General features: G+C 37.1%; 1 protein-coding gene across 2 annotated transcripts; it reads right to left on the bottom strand.

Annotated features, from left to right (window-relative positions):
• Positions 1-811: 811 nt before the first annotated feature.
• On the bottom strand, positions 812-18397 carry n4bp3 (NEDD4 binding protein 3). Of its 2 annotated transcripts, none has more exons than XM_055178455.2 (5): positions 18202-18397; positions 5683-6102; positions 4498-5094; positions 2855-3115; positions 812-2105 (listed from the first exon to the last, which is right to left on the bottom strand). In XM_055178455.2, the coding sequence occupies exons 2-5, from the start codon at positions 6088-6090 to the stop codon at positions 1557-1559; spliced, it is 1815 nt and encodes a 604-aa protein (XP_055034430.2). In that variant the 5' UTR covers positions 6091-6102; positions 18202-18397; the 3' UTR covers positions 812-1556. The 2 variants fall into 2 exon arrangements, with proteins under 2 accessions (XP_055034430.2, XP_055034431.2); XM_055178456.2 differs by lacking the exon at positions 18202-18397 and adding an exon at positions 13705-13843.
• Positions 18398-19716: the final 1319 nt, after the last annotated feature.

The following is a 19716-nucleotide window of genomic DNA, read 5'->3' as shown; positions in this document are numbered from 1 at the left end:
CAAGCAAACTAACGTTACACAACCAAAAACGTGCTGTATCTAATTCCGATTAAAAAAGTTGTTTATGTTTTGGTAAAGTTATTCACTTGACACTTTCTACTGCAAAGTTTAGGCTAAAGTTAGCGTTTTTCAATCTTTAATTGTCTTCTCTGTCCTTTCCTCGCTTGGATCCTAGCAGGGTGGAGGCAAGACGGGAAGATGAAACAATCGGTCGAGAAGCGCACCCTTCACGTGGCGCTGCAAAACCGCCAGACGGATGACATCAAAATATCGCGAGAGTGATTCGAGAAATCACAAGGTGGATTCTGCTGTCGAATCGCTCTCGCGGTACTATGATGTCATCCGTCTGTTTTTAATTCGTGTTCATTTTTCTGTAATATTTTCTGCAACATTATTTTATAACAGTGTTTTAATAAAAATATTTTGGTTGGGGGAGTATTGGGAGAGTATCATGTAAACATGTTTATTTATTATGTCCTCAAAAATAATGTGTATATGCTTGAAAAAAGAACCAAGGAGTTTGTGTGGTGGAACAAAAGAATTAGTCACAAAATGTTTCCTTTATTTAGGTGTAGAGGGGTTCAGTCTTCACCTCATCACTCTCAATTTAAACAGATTGTCCCATTCATTCAGTAAATATCTCATTCATTTAATGGTTTTATTTTTGTTTCACCTACAATAACAGTAGATTACAGTTGAACACATGAATTTTACAACTCCACCCCAGAATCATTGCTTGATACGAGTCGAGTTATGAAGATTTATTGACTGAATGAAATACAGTGCGTGTGAATGAAAACACACTTAAAGAAACTTTTCACACTTTTATTTGAACTGGAAGACACATTTTCGAGCTCATAAAGAAGAAGGAAGAAAATCTTCAGTCACGTTAAAGTAAAATGCCAGCGTTGAGGTAAAGAAGAGATCATGCGTCTATAGTCCAAATCTATACAATTCATAATACATGAAAGAGATGACACTCAGTAGTTTAAAACAAATCACAGTATAGTTGACTAGTAACCTGACAGACATCTGTGAGATAACTTCCAGTATTTTACTTTCACATTCATGCATTTCTGGAAGAGCTCACCAGAGGAATGAATGAATGAAGACACACATTAGCTGTTAACATTTATCCAATGCAAGAGAGACAAACAAGCAGACAACTCTTGAGCTGTGTGTGTGTGTGTTGTGTGTGTTTAAAGTGCAACATGCTTTTCAGTTCAGTCTCTGTTGAATGGCAGCACAAAAATCTGATGCTTTAAATCTGATGGTTTTATAAACAGCAGCCGTCACAAGAATAATATTCAGCAACTATAGAAGTATAAATGGACAGATGCTATTACACTGATGCAAGCTCTACATTTCATTACAACATTCTTAAAGGTGAACAAACTTCATTTTTAAAATAACATTGATGCTTTAGAAGATAAACATCTATCCCTTCTTCTAAACATCCCATAATGTTCAGCTTGCATATGGTTGCATTTTTGGTGTTTCTTTATTTATTCATCTTAAACCAGTCTCAGAAATCAAAGCTGTTGGCATTTACAAAGTCAAATTTCAGAAGACTCAATCCTCTCTATCCAGGGCAGGCCAGTGGGTGGGTTTTCTTCTATCAAAGCCCCGCCCTCATCCACTCTGTCCCCGCCCCCTCTCAGTAATGCCAGTTCTCTCTTCAAGGCCTCATTCTTGTGGTACATCTCCAGATAGCTGGCCTGCAGCTCCTTCTGATATCGTATGACTTTCTCTTTCTCGATCTGCCACGTGCTCCTCTCCACCTCAAACGCTGAAGCCTGCGCTTCATTCTGACGTCTTTCCAGGAGAAGTTCAGCTCGGAGACGCTCCTCCGTTTGGCTGGGTCCTCCGGTCTCTTCTGCGTCCTCTCGACCGTCCTCTAAAGCAGGCAAAAGGCATTTACGCCGGGCGCCCTGTAGGGCCGTCTGCAGCGTGTCGATCTGATCGTCTTTAGATCGGATCTCATTGCGCGCTTCGTGCAGCTGAGTTTTCAATAAAAACATTTCGCTCAGCTTCTGCGTGACCTCTGCCTGCGAGTCTCGTAACCGCTGCTTCAATAAAGAGATTTCTCCAGACTTCTGACAGACCTACACAGGGTTAAAAATCATCAAAAGTATAATTATGATTTGAAAATATTTCTTATGGTTTATTCTTTAGATATCAGACATGGTACAGAGTCCTGCAGTCAACCTTTCATGTTGGCCTACAAAAAAGTCTTCACAGCAGAAAGCTTTAGTTTGAATAGCACATGGATCTGACTTAATAGATTTAAAAACAAATCAGATTTATGATACCATTCAGCAAAAAAATTTTTTTCAAATATAATTTTTAATACATTTCAAAATATACAAAAAATGGCCAAAAATATATTTGCTAAAATGTGTTTACAAATATGTATTTTTCACCAATATATTTTTTTGGCATTTTTGTATATTTTGAAATATATTTAAAAAAAATAAATATATTTTAAAGCATTTATATTCACATTGCACTGGAAGAAAAACTTTGTTACAAACTTGCAAACATAAAAGATTTAAAAAGATGACAAGAAATGTAGTTGTTGCTCTGAAATACATTTTGAAATATAATATATCTTGAAATATGAAGATTAAAACTAAATATATTTTCAAATTCAAAATCATATTTAATTAAGCTTGACCTTATATTACTTTATACTAAATGTATTTAGCATATATTTCAAACATATTTATGGCCAGAGAAATGGGATACATTATACCCAAAATTATATCCATCTACATCTACAAAAAACTTTAATCTCCTAAAATCCTCTAAAAGCCCCAAAACACGGAGTAGATAAGTTTGACATCATGCTTACCTCCCATTGGGTTTCCTCCAGCTGAGGATTAATGTTCTGACTTGAAGGAGCACTTTGACTTTTTAGGGTCCGGTAGTCCAGTTTGAGAGAATCCAGTTCCTCCTTCAGTCGATTGCGTTCCTGCTGTGCTTTATAAAGCTGTAGCTGCATGTTTCGTTGTGAACGCTGAGACTGCTGGGATATCTGACGCAGTTTGGCCATATAGAGATGCTTTAGTTCGGTCACTTCCTTCTCCCAAAGACGCTGTTTCCCTTCAAAAACCTACAGAATGACACAAGACACGCAGTAGTGTTAGTAGTTTTATTTCCATATTTCTTGTTTAATGTTCTAAGTATTTAGCCAACATTTTTGATATAAAACTTCATATATAATCTGTTTAAACTCAGCTAAAGGCAATATTTAGTGATTAACTCTTTTCTACATAAACTTAGGGCTGCATTAACTAATCAATAAAAATTAATAATGAAATTCGTTGTCAGTATGAACCACAAACTAATCATCTGTTTTAAAGTAAGGGGGAAAATCCAGGTTTTTATTACTGTAACAACACATGTACGGTATATCACTTTCATATCATAATGGCTTACAGTGAGGAAAATAAGTATTTCAACACCCTGCTATCAGGTTTCTGGCCTGTCGCTGAGAAAGGATTTAGGATCATTGAGACCCCACGAGGTGAGATTGACAGTCATGTTTAGCTTCTTCCATTTTCTAATGATTGCTCCAACAGTTGACCTTTTTTCATCAGGCTGCTTGACAATTTCCCCGTAGCCCTTTCCAGCCTTGTGGATGTGTACAATTTTGTCTCTAGTGTCTTTGGACAGCTCTTTGGTCTTGGTCATGTTAGTAGTTGGATTCTTACTGATTGTATGGTGTGGACAGGTGTCTTTATGCAACAACCTCAAACAGGTGCATCTAGTTTAGGATAATAAATGAAGTGGAGGTGGACATTTTAAAGGCAGACTAACAGGTGATTTCAGTTTTTTCTTTTAGATTATGTCTCTCACAGTGGACATGCACCTATGATGACAATTTCAGACCCCTCCATGATTTCTAAGTGGGAGAACTTGCAAATAGCAGGGTGTTCAAATACTTATTTTCCTCACTGTATTTATTTAGTTAATATGAAGTAATGTTAATTCTCATTAAGGTCTAAAGTTAAAGATTAAAATGAGTTTATTCATCTGTGCCTAAATTTCCTCACCAGCACATTCATGAAGACTCAATATGTTTTGTTTATGTATATTTTGACATTTAAAGATGTTTAACTATTTAAAAATTGTACAAACTTTTTTATTTGAGGCTTAAAATATCAAAATGAAAAAGATTATATTAGTAAAACTCTGTAGTAGTGTGTGGCTTTTACACTTCTACACATGAATACAATAATTGAGTGACTTATTTAGCTATTATAAGTGGAAAAATATAATTGAGTAAATATTTATGTTTTTTATCCGATTAGTGAATTCTGATTTGAAAAATAATCCTTAGTTGCAGCCCTACATAAAATCACCCTACATTCTGTGAAAATATAATCTTGATATCTGTACTATTGACTGAATAAGATTAAAATCTTAGATTAAAAGACGTTAGTCTGGATGTAACAGACAGGATCACATGGATGATTTCTTGTAGATACTGACCTGCGCAATGGCATCTTCACTTTCATCCAGGTTCCTCCTCATCTGTCTCAGCTCGTGCTCTTTCTCGTGTAAACGCTCCTCCAGATCTCTCACCACGTCCTCCAGTGAATGTGACAGCTCATAGGGAGGCGGGGCCTCGCTGCCGTAACACTGTAGACGGTTCAGTGTGCCCATGCTTTGGCAGGACATGTCGGTGACGGTGGAAGGGCCCCCCTTGAAGCCCAGTGAGGTGCGATCCAGTGACCCTATGTGGTTGATGTGACCCGTGGAGGCGCTGATTTGTCCCAAGTGAGGGCGGAACGGTGGGCGATAGGGGGGCAGGCTGTTCATGGAATTGTGCCCGGAGTCCGACGCGTTCTCCTCTTCCTGGCCGAGGCCCCGGGCCGACGTGCCCTTGCCAGCGCTCGTGCCTGGCCGTGAGGGGGAGGAAGAGGAAGATGAGTTGGACAGAGATTTGGATGCCGTTTTGGTGTAGGACGGATGCATGCTGGCGGTCAGGCCGCTCTGGAACTCTTCTGATTTGGACGGGTAGAGGTTCTGCATGGAGCTGAAGTTTTTGGGCGTGACCGGTTTGAAGGCCGAGGTCCTGAATCGTGCCTGGAAGAGAGAAGAAGTATGAGTCAGTAAATCAGCATATGTGCATCAGGGGAACAGATCGACACTTAAATACTGGAGCGATGCCAAATAAAGTCCTGCTGAATAAGGTCACCTGAGAGAGAGAGAGACTCTATTTGATTAGAGAGATACATTTGGCCGGACGGTTCGTCTATACCATTTATTTTCGATTGGGACTTTGGGGCCAAAACCATTTCTGCATTTCCACTACAGATTTTACGAGCAGGAAGCCATCAGTTTAGTATTTATTACGTTACTGTAACGGGGGAACGACCTGTTCCTAAAGAGATCTGTTCAGTGCTTATTAAAAGTGAGTGCTGTTGGTTTAAAACATATCAAACCATTGTTTTTCAATGATATGTTCAGAAAGCTTCACATCATGCTAAAGTATTTTTAAAGACAAAAACGTTAGCAGTTGCAAAAAGTGTTTGGTTTGATCTCCAATGGCTTGAATAAAGATACTAAAATAAATTTGTATAGCTAAAAATGCACAGCAAGTCACTTTAGATAAAAGTGTACATCATCATTTGATTAACTAGAATAGAGCAGGTTATCAAAAATCATTAATACCTTATCAAACTTGCCACCTATAGGAAGTGAGTTCTTTCCCAAATCAACTTCTTTTCCATCTCTATTATAGACCTTCATGTAGACGTCTTCCTCCTCTTCCTCGCGTCTCTTGACTGAAGATGTTTCAGTGATGATGTGTTTGCTGCTCTTTGATTCTTTCTTGGTGATGTTGAGATAGTTTAGGAACTCTCTCTGGTTGAATCCTTTCTTCAGTAGGCCGTTGTTCTGACGTCCAGGTACCTGGGGAACCGCTCTGTTACTATTTATAGGTGACGCGTCTGACTTTTCGATAAGACTCCCTACGCTTCCCATGACGCAGCGGCCCGATGCCAGAGAAGATGCTGGGTAAACGGTACCGGTGCTTTTGATGGGATCCTGGGTCAAAGACAGGGCCTGGACTGTTGCCATTGGTTATGGTTTCTAAATTGGAAAAAGAGAAAGGAAAACTGTTGAAAAAGCCTTTCTGATGTTCACCTTTGAAACATGAAACTAAGTTCCTTAAAGATTAGTCTTAGCTGAAGGCCAATGCTAAAAACAGGTTCTGGTATAACATGTTTTTTCCCCACACCCAATAGATGGACTATATACCACAGATGACCATTTATGACCATTATCTGCCCAGGACAATAGTTCGGTCTGTCCACCTTGACATTGAGTTTGCCATAACTGTGAAACCTCATTTGTGTGACTTGAATGTCATTTGATATCTCAATGAATATACGTGACCAAATCATGTTCATGTGCTGCAGCAAATGAGAAGAATAAGTAAGAAATAATGGATGACAGGTCGTTGAATTGTTCTAAAATAATGGGGTGGTAATGCGGCACAACACGAAGCGGAGTTACAGTGTGGGTGTGCATTATTATCAGTTATACCACGGGTCTGTTGAGTGCTTAATTCTGATTGGGTGAGAAATGTTTCATGTGTGTTGATTATTTTTCTGTTAAACAGACACCTGACCTGACCTGGAAAAATAACTACCAGAGTAATGTATGTGGTAACCGTGGTATAAGATTAATAACTTCACGCTGTGCCGCATTACCACCTTGGGTGTGCATTATTTTCTAATAATTCAACGCCTCGTTGTCAATCATTCCTGTCATAATTCAAAGGACCGGAGTCAATTATTCCAGTTATAACACGGCTACCACAGACATTGCTCTGGTCGTCATTTTAAGACATTTAACAGGTCAGGTGTGAGTTTATCGAAAACCAATGCATACCAGTTGAACATTTCTTATCCAATCAGAATCAAGCATTCAACAGACCCGTGGTATAACGGGAGATAAAGAATATAATTTCAGTCACTCCATTGTGCAAAGACTTTATCAAGTGTAGGAGAACACAACATCGAAATCACACTGACTAGTGTATGCTTATTTTTAGAGATGATCATCTTTCACAACATCTGTATTGAATAAACCATCAACACTTTACAATAACAGATCATCTATTTAATTTGATTTAAAATTTCTAGATATTGTATCTGTTACAAAGCAGCTTTACAGAAAACATTTTAGCATAGAAGAAAACAATGAAAATATGCAATAAAATAAAATCATCATTTGGCAACAAAGAACACTGTGACAAAGACTGATAAATTCAATAATAATGTGCTTCAGCATTACCCTAACAAATACATTTCTATTTCTGGGTGAACTATTCCTTTAAGACTTAAAGAAGAAAATGAGTCAGAAGAATATCTGCTTTCCTTTTGAAACAAACACAAGTTCACAAGTCTGTTACATAATAACTCTGATGATTCAAACTGGGAATCATCCCATAAACTGAATATCCTGAAAATGAGGCCAAATGCCTTAAAAAAACACCACCAACTCAGTTTTAATTTTAGACTTGAATACAGCTGGATTAATATAATATAATATAATATAATATAATATAATATAATATAATGTAATGATGAGATTATAGGAGCATCTTCACGAGAAAGGATCATGCCACAACTGATGTATAGCAGAAACATTGTATTGTAGGCTATTAGTGAAAGGAGTATGGTAAAGGGATGGGGTGTTGCTCCGGTTGCTCTGGGGTCCGATGTAGGTCCACTTCAATAAAAAATAGTTACAGAACATCTAAGGTAACTGCAAACTCATAAGTGCTTTTTTGACTTGACAAATGGTGACGATTCATAGCTTACAACAAAAATGCAATTTACATTGAGTTGATTTTCAGATTCGAAATCTGGCACATCAAGTACACATTTCCATTATTACACATCTCTGCTAATGAATATAGTTTCAACAGAAGACAAACTAACACATTCAATAAAGCCCAGAGGTCTTCTTTACACCAACAAAGCCATTATTAAACCAAATCCAGTCTTCTGCTAGTGAACTATTGTATGTAAATGAGTGTAAAGGCGGCAGATAAGTGTGGCACTTGAGTTTAAGCTCGTCTTACCCAGAGGGATTAAAAAAGCAAAGCACCTCATGATTTATGCATGAGCTCTTGATGGTTCTTGGCTAACCATCACACTTAATGCACAAGAACATCAAGACGTCATCAGTTAGAGTGCCACTTTAGTTTATTATTGACACCACGAATAGTAAAGTATTATAATGAGAGAGAGGTCAGAGAAACGGGTCACTGTCCCGAAAGTAAAATATTGTGGGCGTGGCCATGAAATATTTAGATGAACAGATGACTCCGAGTCAATCTTGATGACCTCACGATGAACGATAGATTTACTGTGTGAATGTGCTCTGTTGTGTCATCATAATATGAGTAAATACTGACTAATATTTGACTGATACATTATAGTAGTTTGATTGGTCAACACGTACAGCATGTGTTCATCATATAGTTCTGCTTCCTCTGTGAAATAAAATAACGCTGACACAGAGACAAATCTGGCGGAGTCACAATATTTCAACACACAGAAACCCAGCTGACACTAAAGTAAAGGTGTGATGAATGTCTGCGCTGTGGAAAGGTGGCGGGGGGTTCAGACCTTTTTAAAAGTCACCACAAATCTTAAAGGACAGGAAAATTGTTGCATCCAGACGTCTTTCCATAATTGCTTCGGACATTGAACAGCCGGAGCAGAATGAAAGACTCGACCTGATTTACAACCTGCTCAGTCTGTTCCTCAGTCACACACACACACACACACACACACACACACACACACACACACACACACACACACAAACAAACACACACAAACACACACACAAACAGGCACATAGATCTTAAATGTCTCCGCGTAAAACAGACACACTGTGACTGGCTATACGTGTTCATTTAAAAAAGCGAAGCAGATAAAAACTAACTAGAACACAAAGAGAGAGAGAGAGAGAGAGGTCTTTTACATTCCAAACATACTTTTCAACAATCAAGTTAAGACCTGCAGTCTCTTATAAAGACACGTCTCTGTCTAGCTTGATGTGTCTTTAAAAATATCATAATCTTACTTACTCTTAAGACATCTACAGCCCTCCCTGCACATCACTGAGCTGATTTCTGATCTGTAGACGACTCCTTCACAGCTGTATCTTATCATACTACTGTATCTAATCTGATGATGTTTCTCTGTTACAGTCCATGTCCATACACACACTACACCTGGATGATTTATGTCTTATTGACTTCACTCTATAGGATTGGTTATCCCACAATGCAATGCACTCAACAAATAAGACATTTCAGCCACAATTAACTTCAGCTGGTCACCATCTCTGTCAGGAAATACATTTGACTGAGCTGTCACTCAAAATCAACACGGCATGTGTTTTCAGGTCAATGATGTAACAATGTCATCATTAGTATCATTGTGCCCGAGGTCACAGACAACCCCAGACATGAACCCTACACGCTACAACACAATCAAAAATCTCACAGAAGCTGATAAAGAGATGATGATGATGATGAATCAGGCCACAAACTCTTACAGTATATCATCTAATAGTGCACGCAAGCAGTCAAAGAACAGCTCTTTGGGGTTAAATTGCCTGGAGTTATGACATAAGCGTCCAGGACCCGGTGACACTGTGCACCCCTTTCATTATTCACAGATTTAGCACCAAACATTAAGTTGAATATGACTCCCTGTGAAACATTGGTCCAACAGTGGCGACTTCATTCATGTTAACAACACTAGCTCTCTTGATAGGGACTTGCATCAAGTTCAACAGAGGTCTTTTATGACATACAAGCACCATTCAGTTTTCTCAGACGGCACACTGGAGACATTCTGGTTAAGTTCAGGCTCATTTAGTCGTGCCGGTGAGGAAAGTCTATAAAACTTCTTCCTGCAGGGTGAAAGGGCTCCTGGAAGACGGAGGGCAAAGAGGAAACTGAAGGCTTTAATATAAAGAAAATGAGCTGCAGAGTCACCTTCAAAAAGTCTCTTGGTGCTTTTCCATTGCATAGTACCAGTTTGTAGTACTTGATACTTTTTTTAGTACCACCTCAGTTGGGGTTCCAAGTGACTTGAGCTGATACCAAAACGTGAGGTGAAAACACAGTAGATCACTGATCTGAGAGAATCATCACTACCAGTCATCGCTATAATGTAAAGAGCTTTACCTTCATGCTAGCTTGTGCTGTCTCGAGTAAACATGTTGTCATCTGTGCTCTGCGATGTGCAAACATCTATTTGTGGTGGTCAATTTTAGTTTTGTGGGGGACTGAGAAATAATAAATGAATGGGAATGTTCAACGATGCTCTCACTTGTATGATGTCACAGCAGTAGGCAGCGCAAATATAACCACGCGCCTATAATCCCTCCCACTATGAAGTGATACTAAACTTAAAGGAAAAGCTAACCATACCAAAGTGAGGTGAGCTGACCCAAACCAATCCGTGGGGTACTATGCGATGGAAAAGCACCATTTCTGAAGCAAACAATGCTGCTCTATTTAAACTTAATGAAGTATGTAGTGTCAGACCAAAGTCAGGTCAATGTTTGCACTGCAAAAAAAATGACTCTCTTATTTAGTATGTTTGTCTTGTTTTCAGTACAAATATTTAAAAATTCTTAAATCAAGATGCATTTTCTTGATGACCTAAAATGACCTAAGAAAATAAGTCTAGACTTTAGACAAATTTAAGTGAATATACTTGTAGTCTGAAGTAAAAGCAAGGCCATGTGAATACCCGTGTGTTACTGTAGTAAAAGCAGCTGATAATCTTGTGAAGAGGTCATTCTGTAAGTGTTAATCGTATTAGCTCTAATACTGAGTCCAGCATAACCCTGATCCATTGACGTTTGTTTAACGCCATCAATATAACCGCATGCTTTCTAAACAACAAGATGAGACACATCTGGACATTTAGATGAGATGTTACATAAAACTTTAAGAGCAGATTTTAAACGGTCACTATGGCAACTGAATGGAAACTTCACACCTACCTTTCCTGTTAACACCTACAGTAAAGCATTTCATGCATAATATATTACATTTAAATGATAAGGATTCAGAGGACTGGAGACATTTTAGATATAATGTAGCCTGATACTGTCATTATACCAGAAATAAACACAAATCTCCCACATCAACAGGAATTAAATCTGATCATTTGACCAGTGGACATTCATGACTTTCTGCTTTATTATATTTCTGGATAAGATTATATTTATATGCACTTAAACAGATCAATACCTAACCAATGAGTATTTTTAGGAAGTGCTTAACTAATAAAATCGATATTATTGAATAGAATAGTTTATACCATGGGTCTCTTAAATGCTTTATTCTGATTGGTTAAGAATCATGTAAAATGCACACCTGACCTATTAAATGTTCAAGAAATAATTGACAACAAACCGTTGGATTATTCGCAAAAAAATGCACACCCAAGGTGGTAATGCGGCACACAATGTCTGTGGTAAATGTGGTATAAGAGCAGTAATTGACTCCGGTCCTTTGCATCGTGTCGCATTACCACCTACCTTGGGTATGCATTATTTTCAAATTCCTTATGCATATTATATACGTCTAACTACAGACATTTCATTTTTAAAGAAAGTAAGAACTATTTCCATAATTGTCTATGCTTCTGAAATCAACAAACTGGTATTCTGTAGTCTCATCATGCCAGCAGGTGCTTTCCCATACATCTTCATATCTTTACAGGTACTAACCAGTGTTTTAAGAGGTCAGCAGTGACTCTATTGTGTAACCAGCTTTATATCTGTTGACTTTTCTCATTGAGTTGACATAAGCCAGTTCCTTTCTCTCTCTCCGACTCTTTATATTTCATCATTCACCCCGATTAAAGCGATACATTCATCATGAAGGGAAGAAGGTTAGATAAGCAAGTCAAAATGTAGATTCCTCACATTTTTGTTGGGGTAATAATTAATCTGAGCTTTATAGCTGTCCTGCAATGAGATAAGAGCAGAAGAGAGATGTTGAAGAGAAAGATCAGCACAGGAGAAGACAACTGTTGTGTTTCTGTATAAACATGAATGACGTTCTCACACACCTAAAGCAAAGTAGATTCTCAGAGATGAGACCGCAGTATATTTACCCAACACTTTTAGGTGACATCAGCACTTTTACATGTAGTTTCACTGTACAAACAGTTCCTTGTATGTGTTCATCAGGCCATGACATCACATAGATTAATAGACAAGATCAAGAGTAATGCATCTGCTATAGACGTCATATTAGATTAAGTCATCTTTCTTTATATTAAATTAGAGAATGGTGCTTTGTTTCAGTAATGAATCCCAAATACACAGATGTATTCATGAATACTTGAATAATCTTAGACACAAGTGGTCATATAAAAGTATATAACCTGAAACATTCATTCATTATAACATCTTTCACACCATTAAAGTGAAGTCAGATGTTAAAAGAGTTAAACCTTATCTTAACATAAAGGATTGATTTTAACAATGCGATGCTCACGTAACAGCCAGGATTACAATGTTTTCCCTGTCGAAAATGAGGATGTGCTAATCCGGTGTGTTCATTTAATGTTGCTATTAAAGATGTGAGTTTGTGCAGGCCATTTCAAATGCAAATAAGCTTCCCAAAGGCCTCAAAAACTCACTTCACAACATTCTTGACAATAAACAGAATGCAAGTGGACTATAATAGGCCTGCTGAGAGAAAGAGAGAGAGATTACTGTGAGGTAAAGAGAGCTCAATGTCAAACTGAAACTGTATTTTAAAGGTGCAGTAGAATGTAAAACTGTATTTATGTAGGCATAGATGAATAATAAAGAGTTGTGTAAATGGTAATGACATATCATGAGCCTCACGTACATTAAAGATATGACTGCACAATCACTTGCAAAAAGTTTATTCTCCAACGTTTCGGCACAATGCCTTCGTCAAGCTATTTATTTATCTTTCTTGGCTTGCACCTCGGACAGAGTGCGTTCGTTTATATCTTGAGCCTCAAACACGATTGTTTCCTACTTCTTATGTAAACCTGGACCGCTGGAAAACAGACCAATCACAACATAACACCGACTGTGACATTACAGTCCAGATGTACACCACAACATTAAATTACACATTCAATTAAGTACAATGTTGCTACAATGCTAAAAACAAAGTTGTGCCTGCAGAGTTAGCGTTATATGCTAGTTAATGCTATATGCTAGTTAATGCTATATGCTAACGTTTAGTCTGAAGTTCTACTATTGACGTTACAGTTATGTTTTTCAGGTCCATACACTCAGAAATGTCCATTTACAATCTCCAAACAATTGATTATTTCTCAAAATCTGATACAGACTCAAACATAAGATCTGTTTACACACACACAGAGCTACTGAAGGAGAAACAGCCAATCAGAGCAGAGCTCAACATTATTATTCATGACCCTTTCAAATAAAGTAATAATACACCATTTCATTCTTAAGACAATCCTAGGGTTGTAAATGAACATGAAAAACTGACTTTGGATAATTTTTGCACTTAATAAAGTCACAAAATTTAACAGATTTCTTTACTGGATAGATAAACACTACAGAAAAGATTCTTTAAGCTGAAGAATTGTAGCACCATAAAATGAAAAGAGAAAACAAGACGTTCACCTGAGAAAAACAGCCGCTGTCTGCTTTGTGTTCCAGTTAATGTACATTAGATTTTCTGCTCATGGCACAGAGGAGACGCTCGATCCAAATGACCCATCCGAACATCTCTTCCTTCACTCCCACAGACCTGCTGCCAAACTAGAGACCGGAAAACCCCTGGGAATGTCTCTGGTTACTCTCTCTCTCTCTCTCTCTCTCTCTCCTGGCACTGTGACACTGATCAGGAAGCGTTGTTCTATGGGGCCGGTGTGGAAGAACCTGTTCCCCTTGTTTTATGACAAATGTGAAGGACAATACTTGTGCTACAGGCAGTGATATTGGACAAAGGCGTCTGCTAAATGATATTATAACTCTGATAATGCTGAACTGATTCACTGAATGTGTTTCTGTAGTTCAGCTGAGTGTTGTGTTCTCGATGCAAAGATCATGAGTTCAATCAAAAGAAGATTTTTGTGTTATACTTGTTTTTAGTAAAAAATATATATGAGTATTTCCATGTTAATATGTAACCGCAAACATATTTTGTCGTTTGCAAAAAATAATTAAATGACATTTTAAATGTAAGTTTTATCAAATGTTTCAAAAGCAACCTGACAGTACACACAGAATAATTTTTTTTTCAACAGTATGGACACTATGAAAAATGAAATTAAATCAAATTAGAATAATATAAATGTTGAACATAATGCAAGAGTATTAGCAGTGAGTAAAAAGTGTAACTTTCGTCTGGACAGGAACTCAAACCCAATTTACTGACAAGTCAAACTTTAGTATGTGTTCGAGCACTAAATAACCTGCAGATAGATCAGTACTAAAACACAACACGTTAGAAGAAAAAAACGACCGCTTTAGGAATTGACTTGTCATGGTTGAAAACAGCTTTCTGGACCTACACACGCAAAACGATAATGAAATAACGTCCCGGTTCTCCCCTACTGATTTAATGTATAACTACAATTCACATTGGGTTAAAGCATCTGCCAAATATTTAACTGTAAATGTAGTGTAAATTAGTTTTAATTTTGTTTTAAAGAAGATGTTGGACACGGTATACAGTGAAAATATCCATATTGCAATGTGTTTAAATAATAACTTGGGCTTCGTCTCACATGCTACAGTAAACAGCATCGGCCCATAGCATCAAATAACATCGTCCTGCTGAGAGACAAAGGTCTTGTTCAGCATGTGAACTGTGGAGATGGGAGTCGGCCTACCGTGGTCTCAACCAATGATATGAGTTCAGTGTGGGACGAGTTATTGACCAATGACAGAGGTGTTTACATAACCCACAAATAGATGGAAATAAAACTCTGAGCGTTTTTAATCTCAAAAAAACTTGACATAATAAATAAATAAATAAATACATAAAGATGTAAGACAGACAGATACTCAGTACTTTGATGACTCTGCTGATTTACCGGTAGTGATTTAGACTTTAACCACAGTACGTCAGTCTTGGCCAGAAATCAACTAGACAAACACATTTATTCTGGAAAGGAAATTTTTTTTAGAAAAGGCCGTGTTTACAGAAGAGTTATTTTACTGAGAGATCAAACAGAAGTTGAAATATTTCATTAATGACTGTATGTGACTCTGTCGCACAGTGTTGATTATTTACTCCTTTGGGCAAAACACTCCCTGAAGATCACAGAAATGTAACCATCACAGGGAGATTTAAAGATGACAGATTCAGATTCAAAGCTGAAGAGATGAAGAGATGTGGTGATGTTGGTATAAAGTGATGATGTAAACAGGTCTGGACGTGCACACTGTTATCTATCTGACACCTGACGAGAGACAAACTATCTGAGTCGGTACACTGTAAAGAGAGGACAAGTTCCTCAGAAGAAACTTCTTCTACAAAAATGATAAACATGCTCAAACAATAACAAATAATCATGTTAAATCAACTAGAAAATGACAAGTGGTCCATGTTACAGTTGTTGCTATAATAATCTGACTGAAAAATAACTGATAAAAAATACTGTAGATAAAGTTACTGGTTGTGTGGTTAAACTAACTCCATGCTGTCTTCTAAACTAGCATCAATACAATGATCAACAAGAATCACACAGAATCAAATCCTGTAGATTTCTGCATTATTTCTGTCAGCTACTAAAGGTATTACTATATATAAAAAAGGCATGAACTGAATCTTATATTAAGACAACATCTGACTGATACTAGTAAAGAGTTGGAATCACTATCATCATGTATAGGTCAGTGCTAGGGCAGTGCATTAGTAATACACAGAATATACTGAAAACAATGTATAGACTTTGTAATGCATTAGTGACTAAATGTTTATGTACTGTTAATACTGTTTTACTCATGAACTCATTTTCAAAAAAAAACTTCAGTATTTTAATTGCAGGGAGCAAACTGGGTTTAAATGTCTTGCAAAAGAAGAAAATGGATAAATATGACCAGTAACTGTTTAGCATTAGTAACTAACCCTTTATGTTTATAACCAGGAAACAATTGTTACCCTAAACCAGCAGATCAAAATAACTTCTCACTGAAACTGGTCCTTTGTGTTAGCACTGCATTCAACAATAAACTCATATTGACATGTTGATTACTGTAAGCTGATAGAGGAACAATGACTGACACACACAATATTTTACTGCAAAACAAAACCAACACAGCATTTACTTTGCACATTGAGTCGCACAAGACAGAAAGCTGTGTTTTAAAAGCAAACATCAAGAACACATTATTACTATAGTTAGTATGTTGAAATATATCATTTCACCTGCATGGGTAAACAAGCCTTCTCAAAATGCCACTTATCTGGAATTTCAAAACACAAACTAACCCACAATTGTTTCCAAAACTACACACACCTCATCTTTCAATAATATATCTCATGCAGTAAAACCTTTCATTTACTTGATTCTCAAACATCACAAAGCTTTAATAACAGTGAGAGACACGGATAGGAGACATGATGGAGAATGAAGCGTGTCCATGCACATGTGTAGGCTACACGTGAAAGTCAACTAATCCTAATCCAGACACAGAACACTTTCTCATCAGTCTTAGAGAAGTTTATGAGATAGTAATACACTCACTACACATTTAATGTGTCAACTACAAGTGGAGGATCTCTGATCTGATCCTGTGACTGCAGATATCTTAGCAAATTAATGACATCATATCAAGAATGAGAGATTTCTCTTTTATGATTTTGTGTTGAAGGCAGATCTAAAGTGAATTAAACTTGTGTGAACCAATCTCATGCTGATGTATGGTTTAGTGACTGAGCAGTGATCAGATTTAAAGGTGCAGCTTCTGTTCTCCACATGCTTTAAAGTAGCACTATTACGTATCAGGTTGTGGGTCTCTTTCAGGTCCTCTTCATAATCAGCTTGATCTGACAGCTGTCATGGGCTTTTTGCATTTGATAATCCATCAATTCCAAAACCTTTAAAATTAAGATCTCTACCAAATATTTTACGATATCTCTCTTGTGTTCATTTATTAAATCTGTATGAATTAAGTTTTTCTGATGAACACAAAAGAAGATATTTTGATAAAAGACACACAGCTGATTGTAACTTTCATAGTAGGAAAAACAAATATTATGGAATTCAATGGGCACCGTCAGCTGTGTGCTTACTTTGCATGTTTTATGTTGTTGTTAGATATCCATCTGTACTTTATGTTCAGCCAAAAAGAGATTGGAGACCCGTGGGGGATCTTCACGCCCTCTGACCAGCTCCACTTGAGAGCCACTCCCACAATGGACTGTGACTCTATAGGTCAAGGGGTCCTGTTGTGGCCCCTGGTTACCAAGGTTACAGCCTGATGAAAAAACACTGCCCAGTTTGCTTTTGTCCCTAAATTCTGGTCATCAAAAGTCTATTTCACAACATTCACCCCACAGCAAACACACGTAGACATTACAGACTGAGCGAGCCGGACGCTTTAGGACCACCGAGGCAGATGAGAGGAATGGGCAGGCAGCACTTTAGCTATGCAAATTGCCTTTTTATGGTTTGTGGCAACCTATTAAGTGCTAAAAAACTTCTCTGTGACCGGACCTTCTAGGAATGCATTGCAATGTTTTTTTTCTCAGAAATCTTTAACTTGTGGTTTTCATGCAGAATGTAACCTGACAAGATGACACCATGACAGAAGAGATTTACTTTAGTCAACTGGAGCAAAATTCACAGATAATATTGTTTTTGATCCTTACCATAGCAAATATTAAAGCATACTACAGTTTTTACTTCAGTTCATCAATTCACTATAGTTAATACAACAGAATACTACAGTAACTTATACATTAACAAAGTGTATATTATATTGTAATATACAACATTATATTATTAAGAAATAATAGAGCATACGTAGTATTTTTTTCATGTTGGTTAATAAAAAAAACTCAGGATAAAAACATTACAAAGTATATTCTGTGAGGTGTTGTGAATGTGAACATATATTCATGTCGAAACTGCAGCAAGTGAGAGATGAGACTGATTTAAGACTCACCATTATTCCTCGCGCTCGATCACACACGAGACTGATGTAAAGATCGCGATAGTGTTTCACAGGACGATATCACTCGGTTTAATAGCAAATTGTAGAAAATGAGTGGAGACGATATCTTTGTGAAGTCCAGCAGAGCTCTGGTTTCCCTCTCTGAGATTTAAACTACTGACTGACTGACTGACGAGCGGCAGCTTCACGGTTTTATTACGTCACTCTACAGCGACACCTAGAGTTTACATCCGGTAAATATTTGACCCCGAGCCGATCATCAAATAGGTTGCAATGTATAGTGTATGTGAAGGGGCTCTGTCAGCGCCTTTATAACAATGCCATTCACTGTCTCTACTTAAATGTAGCTATAAACGAAATGTTTATAAACTCATCAGAATACTTCCTTATTATAATGTTTTATGAAAAACCCTTCATCTGTTACATTTATTTTGAAAACAAGGTCTACTGCCAATTTGGATTAATGCTGCCAGATATCTTTAAGAGATGTAGAACATCAGGGAAAACATGGAAAATTATGAATATTCCTACACCCCATTCACGCTCATTCACTTCTCTCTGCTGCTGGAATGATATTCTTATTGCAATCTAGTCCACCACATCTCTTGCAACATTTAAAAAAACAAATAAAAGCCATCCTCTTCAAAAAAATACTTGACATATTGACCGCATATCTATCTCTTCTCTCTCTTCAGTAAAAAAACACCAACTTTGTTTTTCTCTCAACTGGTATTGTTTGGGAATAGTGAAAACTTGTATCGTGGTAAAAGCACCTTTTGTACTATTGCCTCCCTTGTTTCCTAATCTTTGTAAGTCGCTTTGGATAAAAGCATCTGCTAAATGTAAATGAGAATAAAATAAAACCAAAAATAGCTGTCAGCAAACTAAACAATTTAACAGATTATCCAGTTTACTCCAGTTGTAAACATACAAAAAATTCAATAATTCTCTTAATATGCAAACTGTAGACGTAATGTGCATTGTTTTGAAATGCTTACAGGAGTCACACAACAGCTTGCTTGCATGAATGAATGAATGAATGAATGAATGAATGAATGAGTTTGTTTCTTTGGCACGTATAAAAGACTTTGATTATTGATGCATACAAATATTTCTAACTAAACACACTGGACTAATATTGAATCTGGAGAGTGTTTGTAAATCCACTACATAGTTTGTCAAGACTAAATAGTCATTTAAAACATTCATCTTTTATAGACTCGTAAGTCTGGTGATCCCTGCTTTCCCCTCTCTTGTCACAAATGAGCCATAAATAATACAGAATCCTAAATATGTCAATCAATTTCACAATATAAGATATCTTACTAAATAAACACCTTCAGTCTTTTATGGGCCTGAGGTGCGAGGAGGACTCTGTTGTTCTTTAAGGAATTATATGGTTTTGTATCTCAGATGATCAGTTTAGATAAACACACACATAAAGTTTGAGGGATAAAACATCATGAATGATTTAATGTCACATCATAGAAAACAATAAAAAGGGAA

This window comes from Misgurnus anguillicaudatus, chromosome 16 (assembly GCF_027580225.2).
Source record: "Misgurnus anguillicaudatus chromosome 16, ASM2758022v2, whole genome shotgun sequence".
Taxonomy (NCBI): domain Eukaryota; kingdom Metazoa; phylum Chordata; class Actinopteri; order Cypriniformes; family Cobitidae; genus Misgurnus; species Misgurnus anguillicaudatus.
Note: the sequence above shows the minus strand (reverse complement) of the source record. Positions and strands in the feature narration are given on the sequence as shown.